This window comes from Heterodontus francisci, chromosome 4, assembly GCF_036365525.1.
Source record: "Heterodontus francisci isolate sHetFra1 chromosome 4, sHetFra1.hap1, whole genome shotgun sequence".
In the NCBI taxonomy this organism is placed as follows: domain Eukaryota; kingdom Metazoa; phylum Chordata; class Chondrichthyes; order Heterodontiformes; family Heterodontidae; genus Heterodontus; species Heterodontus francisci.
The window spans coordinates 109,725,348-109,752,535 of NC_090374.1; the positions used below are offsets into that span (position 1 = coordinate 109,725,348).

At 43.6% G+C, this 27,188-nt stretch overlaps 1 protein-coding gene across 4 annotated transcripts in view; it reads right to left on the reverse strand.

The window, feature by feature from the left end:
• Positions 1–27,188, reverse strand: part of LOC137369191 (protein prune homolog 2-like) — a 558,836-nt gene that overhangs the window by 16,596 nt on the left and 515,052 nt on the right. For 3 of the 4 annotated variants that reach the window (XM_068029989.1, XM_068029992.1, XM_068029993.1), the window contains 4 exons: positions 23,251–23,382; positions 22,097–22,183; positions 17,501–17,599; positions 1,395–1,430 (listed from right to left, as the gene is read on the reverse strand). In XM_068029989.1, the coding sequence (XP_067886090.1) occupies positions 1,395–1,430; positions 17,501–17,599; positions 22,097–22,183; positions 23,251–23,382 (354 nt within the window). The remainder of the gene's footprint in view (positions 1–1,394; positions 1,431–17,500; positions 17,600–22,096; positions 22,184–23,250; positions 23,383–27,188) is intronic. The other variant, XM_068029990.1, reaches the window with a different exon arrangement.

Genomic DNA, 27,188 nt, shown 5'->3' on the forward strand with positions numbered 1-27,188 from the left:
CTATTGGCTAAAGGGATCAAGGGATACAGGGAGAAAGCGGGAACAGGGTACTGAGTTTGAATGATCAGCCATGATCGTACTGAATGACGGTGCAGGCTCAACGGGCCGAATGGCCTACTGCTCCTATTTTTCTATGTTTCTTCTCTGCCCAAATTGCTTACTACCCCAAAATCATCCTGGAAAACAAAGATAACTCCCAGCTTCTTATCTCCACTACCAACCATCACCTTAAACCCTTCTTCCTTGCCCTCTCCACTCAAATCCAGCAAAATGTGCAAGGAATTCATGAACAATAAGATTGTTCAGCTACCTATGCCTCAAGCCTCCCTTCCCCAGCCCACTAAGCCAAGCTTCTGCCCATGTTTCCCCTACCATAGATCAGAACTAGTATCTCTCATACCCTCTCCAAGCTGATTAAGAAATCTACCAGCACCCCCTCTGTCCTTGCAAACTACTGCTCCATCTCCGACCTCCCTTTTCTCCCCAAAGTTCTTGCATGTGTTGTCCCTTCCCAAATCTGTGCCCACCTTTTTCGCAGCTGTTTCTGAACCCCTCCAATCAGGTTTCCAGCCCCTGCCACAGAACTGAAATGGCCCTCAAAGCCGCAAATGACATCCACGTGACTGTGACCACAGTGCAGTGCACTATCCCTCCACAACTTTCTTGACTTATCTGCAGCTTTTGGCACGATTGACCACACCATTCTCTTCCGATGCCTCTCCTCTGTTGTCCAGCTGAGTGGGACTGCCCTCACCGCTTACCGATTCAGTTATAGCCACAGAATCCCCTGCAATAACTTCTTCTCACTACAGCACCATTATCTCTAGAGACCCCCAAGGATCTATCTTGGTTTCCAATTTCCCATCCACATGCTGCCCCTTGGCGACATCATCTGATGACACAAGGTCAGGTTCCACATGTACACTAATTCTGGCCTTATGTGCATCTCCCACCTCCTTCACCCCCACCATTGGGAGCTGTACTTTTGGCCCTCTAGCCTCTATGATCTGGAATTCCCTCTCCAAACCTGTTTGCCTCTCTGCCTCTTTGTTTTCAAGACTCTGCTTAAACCTAGCTAGTTGACCAAGAGTTTGGTCACCTGTCCTAATAGCTCCTTCTTTGGGTCAATGTAAACTTTCATTCTGCTTACGTTCCTGTGAAATGCTTTGGGATGATTTACTATATAAATGCAATTTGCTGTTGTCGTCGTCTGCCAATGAAGCTATGTCCAGTGTTACAGCTAAAGAGTAGAGGTAAGGTGACAGCAGAAAGAAAGATCAGCACATTCAAGCAAATGTAGCTACTGCTGAGATCACCCAACAGTAATAGGTTAGTTTTCTGCAAAGAAGGGCAGTGCTACAGCCTGTAACATGGCTTGAAATATCATAATTTACCTCATCCTTCTTTTTATACACTTTTCTTCTTCATACCTTATAGGAAATAAGTCATTAGACCAAAGTTAGGAAATGAAAACAAAAAAGTCACAAAATAGTTAGGCAGGCAGAAGAAATCAGTGGAATTGAATGACAGCATATTAAAACTCAACAAGAGGTGTTGGTTTGGACATTGATAAGAACATTTGAAAAGTGAATTATTACAGAACAGCATATTGGAGTATAAGACAATCATTGGTCCAACATATTTAAGCACACGCTAATAATTGCTCTGCATTGCAGTTCTACAAGAAATGCCTAGGCATAATCTTAAAGGTGAAAATCCAAGCACTTTATAATAAATGTTTATGTTGGAGTAAATTTCTATCGTATCTGATAGAGATTTAAAAAATTTGACACTTAAATCAGAAGCTTGATGGAAAGATTTTCATTTGCAAGGTGATTACTAACAGTGTCCTGTCATGACCCTTTTTTTGGTTTACTGATTCACAATACCATATGCACATCAATAAATGTGTGCTATTAAAATACTAACAAAGTATTCAGGAGAAATAAAAAAGTTTGCATTTGATATATCATTAAATAAGTTTACTTTTATGGAACAGCGATGCTTTGAGAAATGACTCTGAACATTTAGAGCTCCATCCTCTTACTGGTGAGATCACCCTGATGTTAACATACCAATGCAGCCTTTGGAACTCTAGATGGAGTGGGAGCAGGGGGGAGCAAATCCATACGATATCTTGCAGTGTAGTAAGAAATATATTGTACATTCTACGACTTTTCCTATAAGTCTTGTGGAAAAGGTAGTGTCTGCATGGTGGCCTCATTGTATGAGTGCTTCCATGTGCTTTCAATCATCGGATTGAAATTCATGTAAACACAGACCCATTGTGCTTGTGTCAGTTTCCAGCTCTTCAGCTGGACTGTCTACTCTGATTGCATTCTTATTCAGGAATGGTTACAGTAAGTCCATCAGATTCTGAACAGATACAAACCCATCATTCTCTTGCAGGAATTTAACACTATGTATGTGTCCACCCAGCAACTGCTGAGTACAGAGTTTAAGTTTAAATTTCACAAGTATGTTAACGGCTCCGCAGATACTCTAGCCATTCATTTAAAAAAAAATCTTATTGAGCATCTGGAATCTCTCTAAGACGATCATTTCATTTATATAAATATTTTACACACGTTTCATTTAAGGTTTCATAGTTTGTAAGATCTTTTGAGCAGAGGCCAAAAGCAGAAAGAAACTATTCTAACAAAAATACACTAATGAAGGTGCTTGCCAGGAAAAAAAAAGACACCACTTGGAGACAACGGGTGGAATTTTCAAAGCTTAGTCCCCTCTGAAAAGATGGGACCAGTAGTGGATCGGGAACCCAAATGGTGAAGGAGTGGGCTTTACTGTGGTTCCTTAACTGAGCCAGGTAATAGCAACCCGCTTCCGGGTTCCCTGACTGGAGAGTGTAGGTGGGATCATGTGCTGAATTGGTCAAAGAAAGGATTTTTAATTAAAGGATCAGGTACACCCTTGCATCTTGCATATGGTACACACTGCTGCTACAGTGCGCTGGTGGTGGAGGAAGCAAATGTTGAAGGTGGTAAATGGGGTGCCTATCAAGCGGGCTACTTTATCCTGGATGGTGTTGAGTTTTTTTGAGTGTTGTTGGAGTTGCATTCATTCAGGCAAGTGGAGAGTATCCATCACACTCCAGACTTGTGCTTTGTAGATGGAGGACAAGCTTTGGGGAGTCAGGAGGTGAGTTACTCACTGCAGAATTCCCAGCCTCTGGCCTGCTCTTTCAACCACAGTATTTATGTGGCTGGTCCAGTTCAGCTTCTGGTCAATGGTAACCCCCAGGATGTTGATGGTGGGGGAATTTAGCGATGGTAATGCCTTTGAACGTCAAGGGCAGATGGTTAGGTTCTCTCTTGTTCTCCTTACAGATGCTAATGGACCTGCTGTATATTTACCATCATTTAATGTTCATATACTTAACGTTACTTTGAACAGTTATGTAACAGTTAACTCTTCAATACCTGCTAGCCTAACTACCTCAATGCTCAGACTGATCCAACTTAATTACTTGTGCTCAAGCAAGTGTTTCATTGGTTTTGGATTACAGTCTATTTTATAGTCGAGAGACTGCCTACTGGTTTAAAGAATCCAGTGAAATATTCCAACCATCTATGTTCAATCATGTGTTTGTCTAACTACTTATTATAATCTTTTGCACCGAATTAAATGAAACAAATTGATTAAATGTACTTAATCATGGCAATTGACATTTATTTTAGTAGTTGTTTGTATGCCAGCTAAATGATTCAGACTTCAGTCCCAGACTGAGTCCCTTACTGCAGCTAATTAAGTTTTATAGCAATTAAAGGTTGACTAATTCACAGTTTAGTCATGTTTGTCATTTCAACATTTTCTTTTTATTTCAGTTTTACATATATGCAACTTTTATTTTTATCTGTTCTAATTGCTGCAGGAGTCCATCATCACCTCATCGTAGTGTAACAGTGCAAAAGAACTGAATTAACACGTATGCAGCTTAAATGGCAAGATTGATGAAACATCCTGGTTAACAATTACATTTTCACCAATGTTAGGTTTGTTCTGTCAAACTGCTGGGCTTGGTTTCTGCTCTAAGATAGTTCCACCAATGTCTTCAGTATTTACTTTTTGATACAAAGCACCTAAACTGAGGAACCACAATGTCATGCAGATTCCATCATCCCTGTCTACTGAGTTCCTCCTCTCAACTACACTACCGTGTGGACATCCTGAACAAAAGATAGGCCCAGTAACAACTACTTAACACGTGAATTTCAAGCAACTGGAATTGGTAGTGTCGAAAGCTCTCAGATGGTTGACTTGTGCAGCATGGGAATGGCTAATATGGTGAGAAAATTAGAAGTGGGTTATAGCCCACAAAAACAGATATAGAGAGAAAATAAAAGCAGAATGTTGGAAGATTTTAACTGGTGGAGAGGGGTAGCAGGTAGCAGTCAGTTGTACAGAATAAGCTTCTCAAAGATATATCTCTTTCAGAAAAGGATTTTAGTGGCTACATCACAACCTTGCTAACATAATTCGTTCCTTGCTGTCCCAGTGCTTTGGAATATAATTCTTTATGTAAACTGCTTCTTAAAGCAGATCTACTATGTAAACAGAATAGCAAAGTAAGTTTCAGCACTGAAACCCAAGTCTCAGGAGTTCACTTCATCCAATAGCATCAGATGATTAGTTCTGCTTTCTCCATATAGCAAGGCTGAACTGTCTTTGGAAAGTCTGATGACAGCCGGTGGTGACAGCAGGTCAGGAGAGCAAATCACACTATGAGCTCTAACAGGGCCTTTGTTAGAGGAAAAATCAAAAGCAACATGGCAGAACACCAATCTGAGCTGCCTGGAAAAGAGTATCTGGGCAGAAGCTAAGCAATCTGAACTGGGAAATTGGCTGCTAAAATGAGCTGGCATCTAAAAGTGCAGAATGGCATATTAAGTTGGAATTATCAGGAATGAGTTATTCAGGTACTGAATCCTGTATTTACTTAGTTAAAACAATCAGTTGTTTGTTTATTTCTTCCATTTAGTGAGACTAATATTTGGTAAACTAAGTCAGTAATTACTCTAGTATTTAAAGTGAATCATTTATCTATCTAGTCAGTAAATAAATTCAATCATAAGGTCAGAAGTGCGAATGTACGCTGATGATTGCACAATGTTCAGCACCATTTGTGACTCCTCAGATACTGAAGCCGTCCGTGTAGAAATGCAGCAAGACTTGGACAAGATCCAGGCTTGGGCTGATAAGTGGCAAGTAACATTTGCATCACACAAGTGCCAGGCAATGACCATCTCCAACAAGACAGAATCTAACCAACTCCCCTGGACATTCAATGGCATTACCATCGCTGAATCACCCACTATCAACATCCTAGGGGCTACCATTGACTAGAAACCGAACTGGAGTAGCCATATAAATACAATGGCTACAAGAGCAGGTCAGAGGCTAGGAATCCTGCGGCGAGTAATGCAGCTCCTAACTCCCCAAAGCCTGTCCATCATCTACAAAGCACAAGTCAGGAGTGTGATGGAACACTCTCCACTTGCCTGGATGGGTGCAGCTCCAACACTCAAGAAGCTCCACACCATCCAGGACAAAGCAGCCCGCTTGACTGGCACCCCATCGACGAACATTCACTCCCTCCACCACCGACGCACAGTGGCAGCAGTGTGTACCATCTACAAGATGCACTGCAGCAATGCACCAATGCTCCTTAGACAGCACCTTCCAAACCCACGACCTCTACCAATTAGAAGGACAAGGGCAGCAAATGCATGGGAACACCACCACCTGCAAGTTCCCCTCCAAGTCACACACCATCCTGACTTGGAACTATATCGCCGTTCCTTCACTGTCGCTGGGTCAAAATCCTGGAACTCCTTTCCGAACAGCACTGTGGGTGTATCTACCCCACATGGACTGCAGCGGTTCAAGAAGGTAGCTCACCACCACCTTCTCAAGGGCAATTAGGGATGGGCAATAAATGCTGGCCTGGCCAGCGATGCCCACATCCCATGAATGAATTTTTTTTAAAAATTTGTTTCGTACTTGGCAAATGAGTAAGGCTACAAATTTAACAGGGAATGCTCTTTAAATGCAGTCCTTAAAACTCTGTAAAGAAATATTTCATAGAAGTTCCCTACAAGAGACTACAGTTTTGTATTAAATTTATTCCAGTAAAGAAATCTGACCAAATACTCAAAAGGTTCAATCATGGATGTATTTATTCCACTAAACTAGAATACTGTCATCCTTTATTTATTTAGTGATTCAATTATTTATTCTCTTTAAAGCCAGTCAGCGCACTAAACTTTCAAGAGTCTAGTCAGTAATTATATTTAACAGTGGAATCTCCATTATCTGTTCTGATGAGTAATGAAAATCGGCAGATAATCACAAATCTCTAAAAATTTGTCTACAATAATACCATAGGCACATGAAAGATAAGTAAAATACAAATGACAAATAAAATTTAGTCTTCATCAGAATGTTGTTGTAAATGGATTGTACAATGAGATGACACCTCAGGAACGCCTTTCTCCCATAAAAATTCTATGCAATAATTGGGAAGGCAGCTGATTAGATAGATCACTTTTGATGGAGGCTGCATTTTATTTTTTAGTGACTATAGAATGGTGCTAAATTTTGAGGTCAAGGACTATTGAGTATGCTCCTGATAAATGGTAGATGTCTGTGAAGCAAACCTTAACAAGAGAAATCTTGAGGCAAGACGATGGTAATAATGATGGCTAACTAAAGTAGTAATTGTAATCCTTGGGCAACGTAAAGCCGAGAGCACTAGACAGGAAGAGGCTGGAGTCTCAGGATTAATTTGTTCACAGTAGTGAATTAAACCAACATAGAGACTGCAGTATGCAGTTCAAACATCAACTTTCTTGGTATCCAGACACTAGTGACACAAACAGGGAGCAGAGAAGAATTTGGGACAGGATAAGATTCAGACAGGGGAGCTGGTGTTAACCACTAAAGCCCAGTAAGCACAAGTAGGAAGTTGTGATTTTATGGTTTGGAGTAAATATTCTGGTCAGTATCCAAAACTATTAATGTTTGAAAGAAACTAGTTGTTTAACAGAAACAGTATCTGAGATACTGAAAACACAAAACACACAGAAGGCAGCCGTATAGTCAAACTGCAAGAAGGAGTAAGCATTTTAAGGGAATGGTAACATAGTAGTTATACACAGGACCAGTAATTCAGAGACCTGGACTAATAATCCAGAAACATAAGTTCAAATCCCAACATAGCAGCTGCGGAATTTAAATTCAGTTGAATAAATAAAGCTGGAATAAAAAAAGCTAGGATCATTAATGGTGACCATGAAACTACCGAATTGTCATAAAAAACAATTTGGTACATTAATGTCCTTTAGGAAATGAAATCTGTCATCCTTACACTATATGTGACTCCAAACCCACACAACAATGTGATTGACCCTTAACTGCCCTCTGAAATGGCCTAGCAAGCTATTTAGTTTACCAAACCTCTTCAACAAAGTATAAGAATAAAATTGCAGGGACCAGCTGGCATCAACCTCAGCGTCAAATTCTGACACGACAAAGGCACAACCAGCCCAGTTGACCCTACAAAGTCTTCTGGCTGGACATTTAGGTTCTGATCGGGCAGGAATGGAGGCCGGCACATGCTAAAAATAGCGCCACTGACCAATGTGCCAGTTTTCCATCGCCATTCCGGTCACCAGCCATTTTCCTCAGGGCGAGGCAAGGTGAGACCCAGAAACCTTCCCAATTTCGGAACTAGGCCAATTGATGTAGTTAAGGAGCTCATTGTCAGCTCATTAAGAGGCAGTTTGGAATTTTGATGGGGGTGCAAGGGTTGCATGCTTGTTTCAGGGACAAACCAAACGCATGGAGGCAGCAACACAGCGAGGGGGCCAGTCATGGCTGCACTATTATCTTAGGTCACATAAATGAGAGGACACGCATCCATTGGCACACGGGTGCCATTGGGTGTGTAGAGGTTGCGGAGAGTGTGGTATCTACTCACTTGGGCAGTGCAGGGGGTCATCACCCTCCTGGCATTGCAGGGGCATAAGTGGAAGGGGTTTTGTCTTCCAGCCATTATTGGGAGCCCAGCTGAGTGCAAGGAAGGCAGCAGCTGACAAATCTCAGATTTTGGATCCAGTGGTGATGAGGACCAACATCATTAGCAGCAGAGGCAGAGCCCGAGGCAGAGGAGGGCATAGGAGAAAGATGAAGGGAAGGAAGGCAACGGAGGCCATATCATCAGCATAGGATATACTGTTGAAGATGGAGCTACCTGGACATGTCAGAGAGCTAGTGTCGCAAGAGGATGCAGCTATCCAGGCAGATGGTCACAGAGAGTTGTGCCTTCTTTGCTGAACATCTCACAGGACTGCTTGCCATGCCCTAAAGGAGCGATCAAAGTCACTGTGGCCTTGAACTTCTTTGTCTCTGGCTTCTTCCAAGGATCAGCTGTAAACCTTGGAAGCGTCTCTGAGGCGGCAGCACACCCTGCATCTCGCAGGTCTCTGATGCCCTATTTACTACAGCTGGGCAGTTCATTCAATTTCAGAGAGTTAGGGCCTCGCAGACACAAAAGGCAGTGGTTTTTGCCTCCATCACTAGATTCTCCCAGGTGCAGGGCATCACTGATTGCACGCATGGGGCCATCAAGGCACCCAGTGACTGGCCAGTGAGATTCATCAATAGGAAGGGCTTCCACTCCCTCAATGTTCAGCTGGTCTCTGACGACAGCAAGAGCTTCCTGCACAAGTGCGCTCGCTCTCTGACAGCTGCCATGACTCCTTGATCCTCTGGCAGTCCAGATTGCTGCAGCTCTTCATTCCATCCCCCAAACTCCATGAATGAATTCTAGGGAACAAGGTTTATCCATTGAAGAAATGGCTACTCACCCCTTTATGTGATCCCGAGAGATAGCAACACAGGTGTAGTGTTGTAGTGTTTTGAAATTGTAATTGCAGTGTGCATTGCATACACTAGAGGCTGCTGGTAGACCACACATGCTAGCAAAGGGAAAGTGAAAGTAGACAGAGTACACAACAGCTCACTGCTTCTGTCTCAATCTGTTTCACATATCTTATAATAAACTTGGCTAAACCTCACACCAGTCCTGAGGGCATCACAAGCGCTGCAACCGAATCCATCTGTTCACAAGGACCACCATCAAGCAGGAATCAGGCTTCTGAAGATGCGGTTCCAGTGCTTAGACGCTGGTCGGGTGGTGCCCTGCAGTACACTCCTGCAAGGGTCTTGCGCATTGTGGTGGTCTGCTGTGCTCTCCATAACATGGCCCTCCAGAGAGGTGTGGACGCTGAAGAGGGTGAGACCCTGGAATGACACAGCTCATCAGAGGAAAAGGAACAGCAGGCTGTGTAAGAGGAGGAGGAAGATGCAGAACACAGAAGTGCCCATGCTGCCCAGGGTGGTGCCCGGGCCCAGCACAGGACTCGAGGGTCTTGTCTGGATGTTGTCAATGTCAGGATTATCTGATCCAGGCACATTTCAGCTGAGCCCTTCTAACCCAGGAGAATGCCATGGTCTGGCACTCACTGCCTCCTGCCTGTGAGAGCACTTCCATTGAAAACGCAGTCTTGGATAGATCCACTCTTACTGGCAATGAATGATGCAGATCTGCCCAGAGGGCTCACTGTCCCCCTTCAAACACCTTTGCTTTCCTTCACCACCATTAAAGAATGGAAGCTCACACATCTGTTGTCATATGTCTAGGTTTACATTGTGTTCAACAAGTGAAAAAGTGCACATTTACAAGTGTGGCAAATCCCAGTGAATCACTCAGTGCTCTGCCCAATGCAGTGGCCACTCTTGACCACTTCTACACGGTGCTCCTCTGGTGGCCTTGGATGAGATGGAGGCAGCCTGCTCACTTGTCTCTTCTTGTGGCTGTGATGCACACTGTGGTCGACCTTGTCGTGAAGGAGCCAGTGGGGGAAACTCCAGAGGCTGCTGCGCTGGCATCCTCAGTTACTGGGTCCTGTGGCATAGATGGTCCTACAGTCAGAGGGGCCAAGGAAGCCGATGATGATGGCGTCCTGTAAGGGGCAGCACCCTCGGGGACTGCCTCAGCCAGAGGCTAGTGCTCCGGATGGTTGGAAGGGAGCACCAGTTGGAGCGCAACTGGCATCCACTCTAAACATTTTTGCACCATCAGTGACACTGAACAATCCATGCTACAGAGTGTGGCATGCATTCTGTGCATGTCAGTGTGTAGTTCCTGCATCCAGAGTGCTGCCTCATATGGCTCTCTGTGAGGTTGGCCACTCTCTCAATGGAGCAGCTCATGCATTCAAAACCCTGAACCATGGTGGTGCACATGAGCTGAATGGACTCCTCCATTCTCAGCCCATGACTCCACACTACCTCAGGGAACTCTGACATGTGGTTACACATCTGTTGCTGCTGGTCTAGGTAGAGCCTCCTTTCTTGTTACTCCTGAAGCCCTGCAACTGCACCAAGTTGAGTGGGACTTTGTCTGTCCTTCATCCTCCTAGGGGGGCTGCCCACAGCTGCCTCTGCCTTTCTCACTTCCTCCTGCTCATTCGTGACGTGGTCTTCACCCAGTGCCACTCTTATCTAATTGCACACAAGGACCCACCGATGTGAGTGTACCTGCGATGGTGGAGGGTGTGGTTATAACATTGACAGTGCTTGCTCTGCTGTCTGTTTCTTGCAAGTGGCCTGGTGCCATTGCAGGACTCTGGCATTTCCCCTCTACATGAGAACCTGTGGGAGACACAAGAACAGATAAGGTTAGAAGCCTCTGCAATGCTGAAGCTTCCAAATGCAGCTGAGTCTGTGGTATCCTGTTGGGCGGGGAGGAGAGCACTCCACCCACTTCATCTACAAATGGCAATATCTTTTCACCCCTTCCACCAGGTATGCCCATCTCTTTCCCCAAATTGCTCCTGCAGGGGCATCCTTGCGATCTCCATCTTCTCTTCCATGACATCACGATGTGGAGACGGAACATTCCTACTAATAAGTGCGCTTTCTCTGGCATTGTGAGCCCTTTTCTCCTGCAAGGACAGAAGAGCAAGAGATAAGGCACTGCTGGCCTCTGGCTCATATACACAAGAAGCTGTATGTATCAGTGATGGAAAGTACTCAAGAGCGTTATGGCTCAGAGCCTTCCTGGGGGTCAGTAAGTCTCCTGGTCACACGACTCCCATGATCAGGAGCAACATGCGTCCTTATGCTCCTCAGGTGGAATGCCCGCTGGAGGTTGAGTACACAGAGGACTATTATCAGGGCATGGTGTTGCACACACATTGGCAGAGTGAAGGAGGTCACTGTACTTTTTCCAGCACTGGACCCCGTTCCTCTGTACCACACTTTGTTTGTTGACAGTCTCTGCCACCTTCAGCCATGCCAGCTTGATGTGGCAGGGTGGCATTCTCCAGTCATACTCTGGAAAGAGGACCTCCCTCCCCTCCCTTACTGCCTCCAGAAGGATCTTGAGATCAGCACTGGAGAATCGAGGGGCAGCCCTGCCCTGGGTGCCAGCCCTCTGCCTATTTTTCTGAAGCGCTAATGAATCCATTCTTTCAAATGACAGTCACAATAATGGCTGCCGGTCGCGGTGTGTTTGAATGCTGCCCGCACTTGCAGGGATCCACTTCCAAACCCGCCCCATGACTTCTAATCGGCCACCCAACCTGCCCTCCATCTAATTAGCAGCCTACCTTCCCAGAAATCATCCGCTGTGACTACTCCTCACCTGCCCAGGGCAGGGCCAGTACCCGGAAACGGTCCTGACATTTGGATTCCCTCCCTCAGAAGGAAAATCCAGCCTCTCCTCACTAACATCTGGGGCTTGTGCCAAAATTGGGAGAGCTTTCTTGCAGACTAGTCAAGAAGCAGCCTGACATAGTCATACTCAGAATCACAACTCTAGCCAACATCCTAGATTGCTCCATCATCATCCCTGGGAATGTCCTGTCCCACCAGCAGAACAGCCCACCAGAGGTGGTGGACAGCGTTATACAGTTGCTAGGGAGTGGCTTTGAATGTTTTCAACATTGACTCTGGATTTCCATGAAGTCACATGGCATCAGCTCAAATATGGGCAAGGAAAACTCCTACCGATTGGGTGATGTGAGCAGGATGTACAGAAACATCAGCAAGAGACCAACTAGACAAGTTTCATGAAGAGTCCAACTCCAATCATTAAAGCAAGGAAATTCTCGAAGAGGTAGCGACCTGGTACTGCTTCTGGTATGCTTTTCTACACTTCTCACAGGACCAGATCGCCCACTGGTTTCATCATCTTCTTTGGCCTCCTTGTCTCGAGAGACAATGGGTGAGCGCCTGAAGGTGGTCAGTGGTTTGTGGAGCAGAGCCTGGTGTGGCAATAAAGGCCAATTCTAGAGTGACAGACTCTTCCACAGGTGCTGCAGATAAAATTGGTTGTCGGGGCTGTTACACCGTTGGCTCTCCCCTTGCGCCTGTCTTTTTTCCTGCCAACTGCTAAGTCTCTTCGACTCACCACACTTTAGCCCCGCCTTTATGGCTGTCCGCCAGCTCTGGCTATCACTGGCAACTGACTCCCACGACTTGTGATCAATGTCACAGGATTTCATGTCACGTTTGTAGATGTCTTTAAAGCGGAGACACGGACGGCCGGTGGGTCTGATGCCAGTGACGAGCTCGCTGTACAATGTGTCCTTGGGGATCCTGCCATCTTCCATGCAGCTCACATGGCCAAGCCATCTCAAGTGCCACTGGTTCAGTAGGGTGCATTGCTGGGGATGTTGGCCGCCTTGAGGACTTCTGCGTTGGAGATATGGTCCTGCCACCTGATGCCAAGGATTCTTTGAAGGCAGCGAAAATGGAATGAGTTGAGACGTCGCTCTTGGCTGACATACGTTGTCCAGGCCTCGCTGCCATAGAGCAAGGTACTGAGGACACAGGCTTGAAACACTCGGAGTTCTGTGTTCCGTGTCAGTGCGCCATTTTCCCACACCCTCTTGGCCAGTCTGGACGTAGCAGCGGAAGCCTTTCCCATGCGCTTGTTGATTTCTGCATCTAGAGACAGGTTACTGGTGATAGTTGAGCCTAGGTCGGTGAACTCTTGAACCACTTCCAGAGCGTGGTCACCGATATTGATGGATGGAGCATTTCTGATGTCCTGTCCCATGATGTTCGTTTTCTTGAGGCTGATGGTTAGGCCAAATTCATTGCAGGCAGCCGCAATCCTGTCGATGAGTCTCTGCAGACACTCTTCTGTGTGAGATGTTAATGCAGCATCGTCAGCAAAGAGGAGTTCCCTGATGAGGACCTTCCGTACTTTGGTCTTCACTCTTAGACGGGCAAGGTTGAACAACTTGCCACCTGATCTTGTGTGGAGGAAAATTCCTTCTTCTGAAGACTTAAACGCATGTGAGAGCAACAGGCAGATGATGATCCCAAACAGTGTAGGTGCGAGAACACAGCCCTGTTTCACGCCACTCAGGATAGGAAAGGAGTCTGATGAGGCACCGCTATGCTGAATTGTGCCTTTCATATTGTCATGGAATGAGGTGATGATACTTAGTAGCTTTGGTGGACATCCGATTTTTGCTAGTAGTCTGAAGAGACCACGTCTGCTGATGAGGTCAAAGGCTTTGGTGAGATCTACGAAAGCAACGTAGAGGGGCATCTGTTGTTCATGGCATTTCTCCTGTAGCTGGCGAAGGGAGAACTGCATGTCAATGGTGGATCTCTCTGCTCGAAAGCCGCACTGTGCCTCAGGGTAGACAAGCTCAGCCAGCTTCTGGAGCCTGTTTAAAATGACTCGAGCGAAGACTTTCCCCACTATGCTGAGCAGGGAGATTCCACAGTAGTTGTTGCAGTCACCGCGGTCACCCTTGTTCTTATAGAGGGTGATGATATTGGCATCACGCATGTCCTGTGGTACTGCACCCTCATCCCAGCACAGGCAAAGCAGTTCATGGAGTGCTGAGAGTATAGCAGGCTTGGCACTCTTGATTATTTCATGGTAATAGTAGAAGCCATGCAGTAACAGATTGTGGTGGAATACAATTCTGCTGCTTCTGATGGCCCATAGCACCTCATGGATGTTTGGTTTTGAGCTGCTAGATCTGTTCTGAATCTAACCCATTTATCATGGTGGTAATGCCACACAACACAATGGAGCGTGTCCTCACTGTGAAGACGGGACTTTGTATCCACAAGGACTGTGTGGTGGTCACTCCTACCAATAATATCATGGACATATGCATTTGCGGTAGGTAGATCGTTGAGGACGAGGTCAAGTAGGTTTTTCCCCTCATGTTGGTTCTCTCACCATCTTCCGCAGGTCCAATCTGGCAGCTTCGTCCTTCAGGACTTAGCCAGCTCAATCAGTTGCAGTGCTACCGAACCATTCTTGGTAAAGGATATTGAAGTTCCCCACCTGGAATGCATTCTGTGCCCTTGCTGCCCTCAGTGCTTCATGCAAGTAGTGTTCAACATGAAGTAGTACTGATTCATTAGCTGAGTGACGGAAATAGGTATTCATCAGCAGGAGGTTTCCTTGCCCATGTTTGACCTGAAAATGAACTGCCACCCTGGTGAAGCTACAGCACAGGACTACATGCATGCTAAACAGCGGAAGCAGCATGCTACAGACAGAGCTAGGCGACTGCACACTATGGACCATATCAAAGTTCAACAGTCCTGCCATGTCCACCTGTAAATAGTGGTGGACAATTAAACAACAGAATGAGGCGGCTTCTTGAACGCCCAACATCCTTAATGATGGCAGAGTGCAGCATGAGAGTGCAAAAGGCAAGGCTGAATCATTAGCAATAAGCTTCAGCCATAAGTGTCAAGAGGATAATCTAACTGAGCCGCCTCCTGAAGTCCCAACCATCACAGAAGCCAGTCTTCAGCCAATTTAATTTACTCCACGTGATGTCAAGAAACGGTTGAGCACATTGGATACAGCAAAGGATAGGTGCCCTGACAACATCCCAGCTGCAGCGCTGAGGACTTGTACTTCAGAACTAGCCATGCCTCTAGCCAAGTTGTTCCAGTACAGCTACAACACGGCATTCATGCCATGTAATGACTATCTACAGCAAGAGAAAGTCTAACCACCACTTCTCGACATTCAACAGCATTATCATCATTGAATCCCCCATCAATAACAACCTGGGGGGTCACCATTGACCAGAATCTTAACTGGACAAGCACATAAATATAGCGGCTGTAAGAGGTCAGATGCTGGGAATTCTTTGGAGAGTGACTCACCTCCCAACTCCCCAAAGCCTGTCCACGAGGCACAAGACAGAAGTGTGATGGAATACTCTCCACTTGCCTGAATCAGTGCAGCTCCAAAAACACTCAAGGAGCTTGACACCAACCAGGACAAAGTAGTTCATTTGATCACTGCATCCACCAATTTAAACATTAACTCTCTCCATCATGGTGCATCGTGGCTGCACTGTGTAGCACCTACAAGATAATCTGCGGCAACTTGCCAAGACTGCTTTGACAGGACCTCTCAAACCCAAAACTTCTATTAGTTAGGAGAAATGCATGGGAACACCAACACGTCCAGATTCCCCTCCAGGTCACACACCATCCTGACTTGGAAATATATTCACAGTTCCTTCATCGTCACTGGGTCAAAATCCTGGAACTGCTTTCTAACAACACTGGGGAACGATCTTCACCACATGGACTGCAGTGCCTCACCACTATTGATTCAAGAGCAATTAGGGAATAGCAATAAAAGCTGGTCTTGCCTCCAAAGCCCAGATCCCATGAATAAATGAAAAAAAATATTCAGGATATGTTCATGATTCATGAATGGTTTGAGATTATAGAGTAGAAATTATGGCTGGTGATCATAAAAATTAAGATATTATGCTTAATGTAGTCATAGCAAATTCTTTACTCCACTATTTTAACTGAGGGTAATGCCTTCAATAAAATACTAGATAGAAAAATGTGATGAGTGAGTTAAACATTTATATCAGCGTTTTACCCTTATGTTGTCAAACTACGGTCATATCGTCACCTCCGGAAGGGGAAAGAACAAAATACTGATATACATATACTGTTAATAACTGTGCAAACTTTATTGACAGTTCACTGCTGAAGTCACTAAAATGCTAATTATCTTTCCGTTTTAAGTATTTTCTAATTTCTTTGCTTTTTTTCTCATGACATCACAAACTCTGATTGATGGGACAGGCAGTAATTTGCTTTCCTACCTCTACCTGTGCTGCTCATAAATATATGACAAAGAATGGAAGCATTCCTATCCTTTGATTTTTCCCTTCCTCTGGGACACTTTTTGTCTTTGCTCAATCTGTCCACATTCAGCCAGGCTGAGATTGTGAACACGCCATATACAATCTGTCGGGGAGAATGCCTATGGTTAGCACTGCATGCAGCAAACCAGTGCATGAACAGACCATGGTGCTAGAGCTGCTAGCAAATTGTTTCTTCATTGCCATTTTTTAAAAAAAGTGCAGCCTTAGTATTGGAATAAACCCAATTAGTAATGTAACTCTGCTTCTTTCTCTCTCTCTCCACGGATGCTGCCAGACCTGCTGAGTATTTCCAGCACTTTATGTTTTTATTTCAAATTTCCAGCATCCACAGTATTTTGCTTTTATTACCATAATGTAATTCTTCTGATTGTGACTCATTTGTCCATCGGGAAGAGGAAAAGAGGAAGGTTTCTTCGGTGTTAAAGGTGTTGCAAAGTCATACACATTTTCATGAAGTATAGGTTTATGATTTTGTTATATCTAGTGCAAAGAAATCATTGCACTAGTAGCCATAATGCTGTTGACATTTTATTATTCCTAAAGTTCATACACAAAATGTGCAGCTACTTAGATTGCCTGGGCACCTTTTTCCTGCTAAGAACAGTGCATACAGGATGTCAAGGTACACTTAGTTTTTACATTTATTCTACCTCACATCATCATGAAAGATAATGAGCCGATAGAGTTGGGCTTTAAGTAAGAGTTAGAGTTCCATGATTGTATCTTTCAACCATAACAGCAGGCAAACAGAAACTACTGCAATGTAATAAAATTAAATTTAGGAGTATAGCACTCTGAATAGCAGAAAGAACAATGACTGAGAAGCATTCAAAAGTAATTAACTGGAGAAGAAAATAAGAAATGCATTGAAATGAATAAATTTCACTCTGCGATTTGGTCTTCCTGTAAATATAATGCTTATGGTTCAATACAGAGCAGCATGCTTTTCAAGATTAATAAAGGTAAAATATACATAGTTCGCCGCAGTTATCATGGTAACGGACATACGCAAATGCACCTTAATTCTTTTTAAATTGATTTAGAAGCATATTTAAAAGAGACATACACATTATAAGACATTACAAAGATATTTATAGGACATTTAAAAAATATTACCAAAGATTGTAAAGAAAAAGTAGCAAACTTAATGCCATTTTAAAGACTTCAGCACTGATGTCAGTAAAGTATACATCAACCTTCTGAATGTGCAATACATTACTCACTTTCTTATCGTCTCTGGAATCTGAACATGCTGCATGGGAATCAGCTCCTCCAACTCAGCCAGGCTACTGACGTATCTTACCTTACTGCTGAACTTAGAGCTGAGGAAAATAAATAAAACAACATGTTTTATATCTTTCAAAGCATAAAGGCAAACACATTACTGAGCAACCTCTTCCCAAACATTTTATAAAATAAGTCCACTTTTACTGCAAGGAGGTCAATACCCCAAGTTCCTAACTTGAATGTTTGTTCCACATCATTCTCCAAAGTCATTGATGGCCATCTGAGGAATTTTTCCCATCTTTCATTGTTGCCAATAGTGATGTGAAATCAATGTTTAAAACTATACTTAAAATAAAAAGCATATACATATTTAGAGCATTTCCTGTTAGGCTGTAGTTGAGCAGGTGGGTCCGTTTTCTATTCTGGAGCAATTGTACAGGATGGACTGAAGCTTGGGTACACGCCTGTCACTATACATTCTCCTTCAATCTATAACATTCTTGCTTCCAGGAGATGGAGGGGGCAGACACACTTTCCATATAGATGTAAACATTTTACCTGACTGATAATTCTACTACTATTTATAATTATTATCACAATTTTACATATTTTGTAAAGCCCATCCTGTTCATACTCCTGTTCGAGGAAGCTCAAAAAGTTGCACAGGTCCCATCAGTAATCCCACGCATTGTAGGAAACGTAATATAAGGCTGGATTTTTATGGAGGAGGCGGGGCTCCTGGCACTGGGCCAAAAAGGCAGGGGGAATCCCACCTCAGCCTTTTCGCCCCCGTCCCCCAGACCGATCCTCCAGTCTTTTAACCTCTAGGTTTCACAAGCTGGAATCCCTGTCCCTTTAAAGACGAGGATCCTACCTCCAACAGCTGCCAGCTAATCAGAGGGCTGGCAGCTCAGCGGTATCAGCAGCGCCACTGGGAACCAGCGCTGGAACCCCAGACCACAGATACGTGAGATAGGGTCGCCGGGGCCAGTCTGGAAGACCTGGCGAGGGGGAGGTGGGGTGGTCGTCGTGCAGTCTGGTGGAGAGGGGGGGGATCCTGGGAGTTAAAGTGGGTCATGGGGGGGATCCTCTATGGGCCACACATTGCCCACCCTTCAAGCCCACAGGGAGGGTGCCTCGTTTTACAAGGCAGCCACCCCATCTGGTAGAGGCACCCACTGCCACTGGTAAGATCTCAGCTGTGGCGGGGGGGGGGGGGGTGTTGGCGGGGGGGAGGGGGTGTAAGAGGCCCTTAAGTGGCCATTAATAGGCCACTTAAGGGCCTTAATTGACTTAAGGAGGGGAAGGCAGTCATCAGCCTATCCCGCTCCCGGGAAAACCCCTTGGCAACAGGCCCTCTGCCCGCTTGCCTCGACACCCGTCGCAATTCTATGGGCCTCACCACCTCAGGGGGGTGCATAAAATCCAGCCCATAGTGTTGGCTCATATAAATATTATTGCATATACATTGATTTTGTAAATTGGGCATCTTCTCATGAGAAAGGAGGTGAAGAGGTGATATCATTGCTGCTTTCAAGATTCTAAAGGGGGACCAGGTAATGTAGATGATAGCAAGCATTTTCACCTTGTCCAAAACAGTATAAACCGAAGCTTTGAAGTGAAGGCGGAGGTAGATTCAAAATGAATCTGCAAAACAATGATCCCTATACCCCTATGCTTATGAAGAGGCAGGAAGGTTCTGGGAAGTGCAGTAGCGGGTGAGAAAACCAGTAAGGCCAGGGTGTAGAGGTCCTGCTGAATTTAACAGCAGAATCCTATTTATGATTTCTCTTCTGTTTCCCAACCAACACTATATAAAGCTCATATAAATATTATTGCTTATACATTGATTTTGTAAATTGGGCATCTTCTCATGAGAAAGGAGGTCAAGAGGTGATATCTTTGCTGCTTTCAGGATTCTAAAGGGACTAGGTAATGTTGATGATAGCCAAATTGGCAGCCTGACTGGCTGCTGGGTGGGAAAACCAGCAGCAGGAGGCCACAGCTGGGGACCCTTGAGGCTGGTCCCTGGCAAAGTCAATCCTGGGGCAAGCTGTGGGGGTAAGAGGTCGCCAATCATGACAGGCAAGAAGAGAAACAGACCTCAATTGGGAGAGGGGTGGACAAATGCCAAGAGCACTCCTGCTCCATTCCATTCTCCCAGTTTCTCCGTCTCCGACACATCTGTTCGATGATGCAACCTTCCACAACAGTGCTTCTTCCTTTTTCCTCAACCGAGGATTCCCTCCCTACTGTGGTTGACAGGGCCCTCAACAGTGTCTGACCCATTTCTCGCACTTCTGCCCTCACCCCTTTCCCTCCCTCCCAGAACCGCGACAGGGTTTCCCTTATCCTCACTTTCCACCCCGCCAGTCTCCACATCCGAGGATCATCCTCCACCATTTCTGCCACCTCCAGCGTGATGCCACCACCAAATGCATCTTTCCCTCCCTGTGAGCATTCCAAAGGGATTGTTCCCTCCGTGACACCCTGGTCCACTCCTCCATTACCACACCTCATCCCCTTCCCATGGCATCTTCCCATGCATTCACAGAAGGTGTAATACCTGCCCTTTTACCTCCTCTCTCCTCACCATCCAAAGCCCCAAACGCTCCTTCCAGGTGAAGCAGCGATTTACTTGTACTTCTTTCAATTTAGTATACTGTATTCGCTGCTCACAATGCGATCTCCTCTATATTGGGGAGACCAAACGCAGATTGGGTGACCGCTTTGTGGAACACTTCCGCTCAGTCCACAAATATGGCCCCCGAACTTCCGGTTGCTTGTCATTTCAATTCACCACCCTGCTCTCATGCCCAAATTTTTATCGTTGGCCTGCTGCAGTATTCCAGTGAATATCAACACAAGCTCGAGGAACAGCACCTCATTTTCTGATTAGGCACTCTACAGCCTTCTGGACTCAACATTGAGTTCAATAATTTCAGAGCATAATTGGCCTTTTTCATTATTTTATTTTTTAACCATGTGCCTGTCTTAAACTTGGTTTTTCATATTTGCGCTTTTGGACAGAGCTGTTCATTGTTCTGTCATTAACATTCCCTCTGGATTTATGCTTTGACTTTCACCACACCATTAGCTCTCCCTTTGCCTTTGTCCCATGAAATCTTTGTCATTTAATCTCTCTTGCTCTTTGCCCTATCACACACCTTCCCTTTTGTTCCCTTCTCCCCACCCCCACTTAACTTGCTCAAAACCTATTACATTTCTAACCTTTGCCAGTTCTTATGAAAGGTCACCGACCTGAAACGTTAACTCTGCTTTTCGTCCCACAGATGCTGCCTGACCAGCTGAGTATTTCCAACATTTTCTGTTTTTATTTGAGACAAATACACGTCTTGCTCCCCTCTGTCATAAAAGCGGCCATGGCCAAGTGACAGGTTCGGGGCATATTCCCTGTTCTTTACGGTTTAATCTCCGAATGTCAGGAGATGCTTCATATTGACCTCAATACTTCAGTGAGCGATAGTCAATCTATGGAAAAGGCTCTCTAGGGAGGTGGTGAAAGCAGTAGGTATTGATTAATTCAAATGCTAATTAGATAGATTACTTTCAGAAAATAGAGTTTAAGAGTAATTTCAGACAAGATATGTGGTAAGTGTAGCCTGATTTGGAGGAACAGGTTACTCTGGACCCATGCTCTCCACCACTGGGATTTTCCTCACATCATGTCTGAATCTGGTGTAAAATTTGATGGAGCTTGGACTTTTTGTCTGCCAATTCCTATGACTTGCTGAAGCATTGATGACTGACAGATGATCAGTATTTCACTTGAAGTATAATGGAATAATCTTGGGGTAAATAAGTTTAATGCAGTGGTACTTTTCACTATTATAAGGAGAGCTATTTTTCTTGTGGATTGGGGCATAAGATCATCCTCCTGCAGGATACAAATCTCCCTGACCAACTCCCTGGATAAAACAAAGCCTTCAAAAGCATTGCTCCTCAGAAGGGTTTAAGAAGTGTACAGGTCCAGTAAATTGTTCGACATGGGTAATGGTATCTCCTCCTTATGCACTGCCTAATGGCTCTGGCCTCCACATATGCTTCCTCCTCCTCCAAATAAGCTAGGTGCAATGGCATTCCAGAAGTTATCCTCTTTGGGAACTGCAACTGAAAGCCTCTTCCAAAGGGTGGATTCAAGTTTTTAAGATGCTCACTTCCAAAGTGTAAACAAAAACTTTTAGCAGTAAAACATCTCGCCAATACTCTCAGGACAATTGTCCTACACTTTTGCTGGAGTTACTACGCAGGAATGCTACTTGCAGAAATCCTGTGCTCTAATTTTATGGGCAGGTCTTGCTCTTGAACCATGTCCAGCAGAAATGTAGGATATCTGATGCAGACAGGATTGATGTCAGATGACATAGAATTACATCGAATGCACAGCACAGAGGCATTTTGCTTCTGTAAAAGTACTTACACACTTTCATTTACAGTGTTAATAAAATCTGCGTGATAGTTCCATAATGAATAAATGAATGAAGATCTACGCTGTTTACATAGCTCCATTACAAGTTAACATTTATATGCCTACATTTCTTAATGTCATTTGGCAGAACTGTAACACCTACCTAATGAAAGGCCGCGTGACTGCGAGAATCGTCCTGATAAACCATGACGGATGTACAATTATAAATGATTTCAAATTCTTCCTCAACCTGCATTAAAAATAAATCTCTCAGTAACATAGTAACACTTCCTAATGATACATATACCTAACATTGCATTTTTCCCACTTGCTAACAGTTTTGACAAATTGTCGCTTCTATTATCTACTTTAAATAAATTATATTCACAATCTGCATTGTCTGGCAGTTTATTTCATTGGTTTATAAAAACACAGATGGGTTCCGAGTTCAGAAAAATCACAGAAAATAATCAGTGAACAAGTCAAAAACTGATGATACTGCACCTTCAAATATATAACCTGTGAACAGTGAATAGCAATTATCAGCAGTTCAATAAATTACTTTTCATTGCTATTTCTGATGTTAAATACTAGATTACTATCTATATAATTATGAAATAAGGTTATAGAAGCAAAAACATTGGGCTTATTCCAAATAAATTAGATACCACAATGCAAGAAATAGTAGACTGGAGAAAGTAAATTTAAGTGGGTGCAGGATATTTTTTCCTCTTCCATGACTTCTGCAATGTTATTCAAGGAAATAGGCAGTTTCTAATCAGATTCCCTTCAGTTGATCACTGAGTCCTAGATTAAAAATATTAAATGTATAATGCTGCACACTGATAGAATGCTTCATCTAAGGATGATACGTTTTCAGGTTTTGGCTCCAGTTTGGGTGCATAATTGAATTCCATCAACACAGGGACACTGATTAGCTAATTTTCAATTGTGCAACTTGATAGTCTGTGCCACAACCAATGGAGAGATTACGGCCCAAGAAAGGGCGATAACTAACTTGTGCCCATTATATGGCTCAGACTGCATCTCTGGCTCATAATGATCAGTTATATGGGTAACCACAGCTCTGCTCATCTGGTCTCCAGGTTGAAGTGATTGCATAAGATTGGGAAATACAACAACTAATCTTCGCATCTATCATTTCCATTTAGGGCTTAAGTTTAGTGCTCTGATTACTAAAAGTATGCTGAAATTAAATTCCTGAAGTCGCTGTTGGTTGTGATTGGGGATGTGGATGAAGAGTCTTACTCTGTTTTGGAGAAGTTGACTGTAATGCAAATAATAAAGAATACTTGCCTTCTATCAATCATTTGATAGCACCTTTTCATCCAGCTAAAACTTGGCATCTTCCGTCGTGGTGTCGCTCCATTTAGATAAATAATCATGTAGTCCTCTGCTACCAAGAGCTCTAAAGTACTAATCACGTACCTGTACCCAAAGAGAAAGGTTTTTATATTACAGCAATTTAAAACCTGCATTCAGCCACTGTCTTCAGAGTTGCCAGATTGAATTATTACCTAACAGATGCTAGGAGCATGCCAAGAACACCAACTAGTCAAAGAAAGAGGTTTGAATTTAAATCATAAAGTTAGAAAACAATGAATGCATTTCATAACTTGAGGTTTCTAGCAAACCATATTAATACACTTAGTCAGTTAGCTAAGAATCAAAAACTAATATTACTCTTCTGCACTGGCCATCATAGTTCAACCAAGCCTTTTAGAGGTTGAAGTAGTGGGGACTTCCAAATAGAGAGCTCCTAACCCTGGACCAGTCCCCTCTGTACATCACTGACGTTGTAAGGGGCAGGTGAAGGCGATGCCCCTTACACAGCCCCATGAGGTAGAGGCTATGCTTTCCCTACACAGTGCCATAACTTGGATACTACGCCCCTTACACAGACCCATGGGATAGAGTCTAAGCTCCTTACACAGCCCCATGGGAAATTCCAATGTAGGCAGGTGCGGATCTTAGCCTATTGTCACAGCCATGTGGTGAGGGATGTGGGTGGATCCCACTGTTCAACTACTCCCTGACCGCAGCAAGAGTTTTTGTTATTAGGATGTTAACCCCTTTGTGTTTTATTTGTCAAATAAACAGACAGCGACAGGTTTTCTTGTAGGTTTAAAACAGAAGATTAATTATTTATTGAGCAATATGCCTTATCGCAAAACTGTCACAACTGCACCCGCTCATGCATTCACTTAACCACAGATGAAGAGACAGATAGAAAGAAAAGGGATGTGGTTTTAAGTGAGGTAAGATTTTGGGGTTCATGGTAAATCTGTTAAATTCTCTCAGAGGTCAAGTTCTCTTTGATTGCAGGCATCAGGTGTTTGTAGATTTCTCTGTTGGTTAAAAGTTCAGTTTGAAGACAGGGGATCACTTCCAATTCACTGCTGCAAAAGCTGAAAATGTAGAATTCACAGCAGGGTGACTTCCTTCTTGGCTTGTTGGATTTTCTCCCAGTTCTTATCTAGATAATCTTTTAGTGATGCTTCTTTCTGGGTCTCCCTACTCTCTCCAGAGAGCTACTTTTAAAGGTCAAAAATGGTTACACATCTTTGCCTCTGTTGGGAGATATAGATCTTCCATGGGGTGACCAACAATGGCCCTGGATGTGGCTACTTCACACCTTCTTTGTTTCAAAAGAACCCATTCAATTCAAAACTGCATCTCAATGGGTTCAGGATGGGTGCAATTGATAACTCTTAACTTTGAATGTATTCTTTTGTCCTTGCCAGACAGTAGACAGTTTGAATAAACAAACCAGGTCTTTGGACCTTTGGTGGCCATTTTGAAACACATTCTCCACTGTTTTAAAAGAAAAGTCAATTTTTATAACTCTTCAGGGTGTGTTCTTGTAGTTTCAGTCGCTGCACTTCATGTGAGCATCACACTATTTTTCAGCTTTTCTGCCAGAGCTACAATAAAGGTGTGTCAGACAGGCTGAGGAATTTCAACCTCATGCTTTTTTAGAGACTCAGCTAGAAATAAACATCTTTCAAATTAATTTAACAAGTCTGCAAATTCACTTAATATAATCTTACATATGTGATTGGATACACTGTCTAGAAAATGTAATTAGCACCCATATTTAGCCTTTATAGCTCTCAGTCTTCTCTGTCAAATGCATTTCTATTTAATTATTTTCTATTGCATGTTTGGAGCAATTACTCAATGTTATGTAATGACAATATTGAAATTATCTCACATTATTAAACATTGGATCAAGTGCTTGTACATAAGTTTTACCATCTCCTCACATCACAAGCTTGTACACACACAATGATGTGGCAATGTAACTTCCTGCAAATAACAAGTCAATTTTCAGGCAGCTTCTTAAACCAGACCTGTCAGGCTTCAGAGACTGAATAACATATTATCATAGACGTTCCAAAGAATTTTCACAAGATTTATTTCTAGTTTGAGAGTTGGGCTTGATAAATCTCTCACAATATTACAGTATTTCAACTTTTGTTTTGATCTTCATACTTGTCCCTTGAAATCAATCCATTTGCGCAAACCCACATGGAAAATTGTTTCGGGTCCTCGTAATTAAACCAATCTTCCAAATTGATTCTGATTGTGTGCTCAACATGCAAGTCTGTTTGAAATGAGTGACTATTGAAATATGAGATCTATACTAAATATGAAAAAAATTACAAAGGTTAAGGTTGAATCTATAGTAACTCTATGAGGAACAAAAGTTGAAATTAATTCAGTCATAGCATACAAATTTACAGCTAAGAGATGGTTTTTAAAACGCAAGGTGGTTTTAAAACCCAACGCAGTTTTACAGACACTGAAGAAAAAAAGAGCTTTCTGCTGAGAGGCTTATACACTTGTGATTAAGTGATTTGGGGTGAAACTGGTCGACACTATCAGCAGCAAATGTGGGCTCACAGTGAATTGGCAGCCTATTTTACTCTGTGCCCAATTTTCTTCCCCATCACTGGTGTAAAAAAACCTGCTGATTCACAATGAGTCTGCTGAAGATTAATTTTACCCTGTCAGTCTTATTTGTTATACTGGAGAATTTTTCAATGATCTTTAAGTGAATCCAGTGAATATAATAGTTTACAGGAAGCAAGTGACCGTAATTGTAAGTAAATACTAGAAAAGTACTGTCAAAGGCTACATAAATCCAAGTAAATTCAGTTTAGTAGAATAAAATGCATAAAAAGCAACAATGCAAATGATCAAAATCTGAAATAAAACAGAAATGCTGGAAACAGATGCTGAACGACCTGCTGTTTGTTTCCAGACTAATAGGTATAGCTGTGGGAAGATTTGAGATGTGTACCATTACTTTAGCTCCAAATAAGCAGTTCTACAGCAAAGTCTTCCAATAAATAGTTTAGTAAGAATACTGTGGTGACAACAGCAGGTCAGAGGTTGTGTCGAGTAACTCACCCTTGACTCCCCAAAGCCTTTCCACCATCTACAAAGCACAAGTCAGGATTGTGATGCAATAGTCTGAACTTGCCTGGATGAGTGCAGCTCCAACAATACTCAAGAAGCTTGACACCATCCAGGACAAAGCAGGCAGCAATTTGGCAAGGCTTCTTCAGTAGCAGCTTCCCAACCCACGATCTCTACCCCCTAGAAAAACAAGGGCAGCAGGCTCACGGGGACATTACCACCTGCAACTTCCCCTCCAAGTCCTACACCACCCTGACTTGGAAATATATCGCTGTTTCTTCATTGCGACTGGGTCAAAATCCTGGAACCACTGCACCACCCCCCACACGACAACGCCCCCCCCCACCTACTAACTGCACCTTCACCACAAGGACTGCAGCAATTCAAGATGCTTCTCAAGGGTAATTAGGAATGGACAAAAAATGCTGGCCTTGCCAGTGACATCAACATCTCATGAATGAGTAAAAAGATACAGTTCATCTTTTCAGAGCTGCCTGAATTGGACAAAAACAGTATTTTATGTCTATGAGTTCTGTATTAACGTGCTGTCAGGCAAACCCCGCACCTGCAAAGACTAAGGCATACATTATTTCGCCATATGAACATTAAACTTAAAATTGAAAGCCCCTGACTGGAAAGACATTTGCATAGTACCAGACAGTGTTGAAACAAAGGAACCAGTCCCTGCCCAATACATAGAAAAGACCTGGTCAAACCAGTCAGTCAGTCATGTTGGCCAACTAGGGGAGTTTTAAATTGGAAAAACAGAATTTGAAATCAGAAAGCCGTGTGCTCGTGGAACTGAAGCA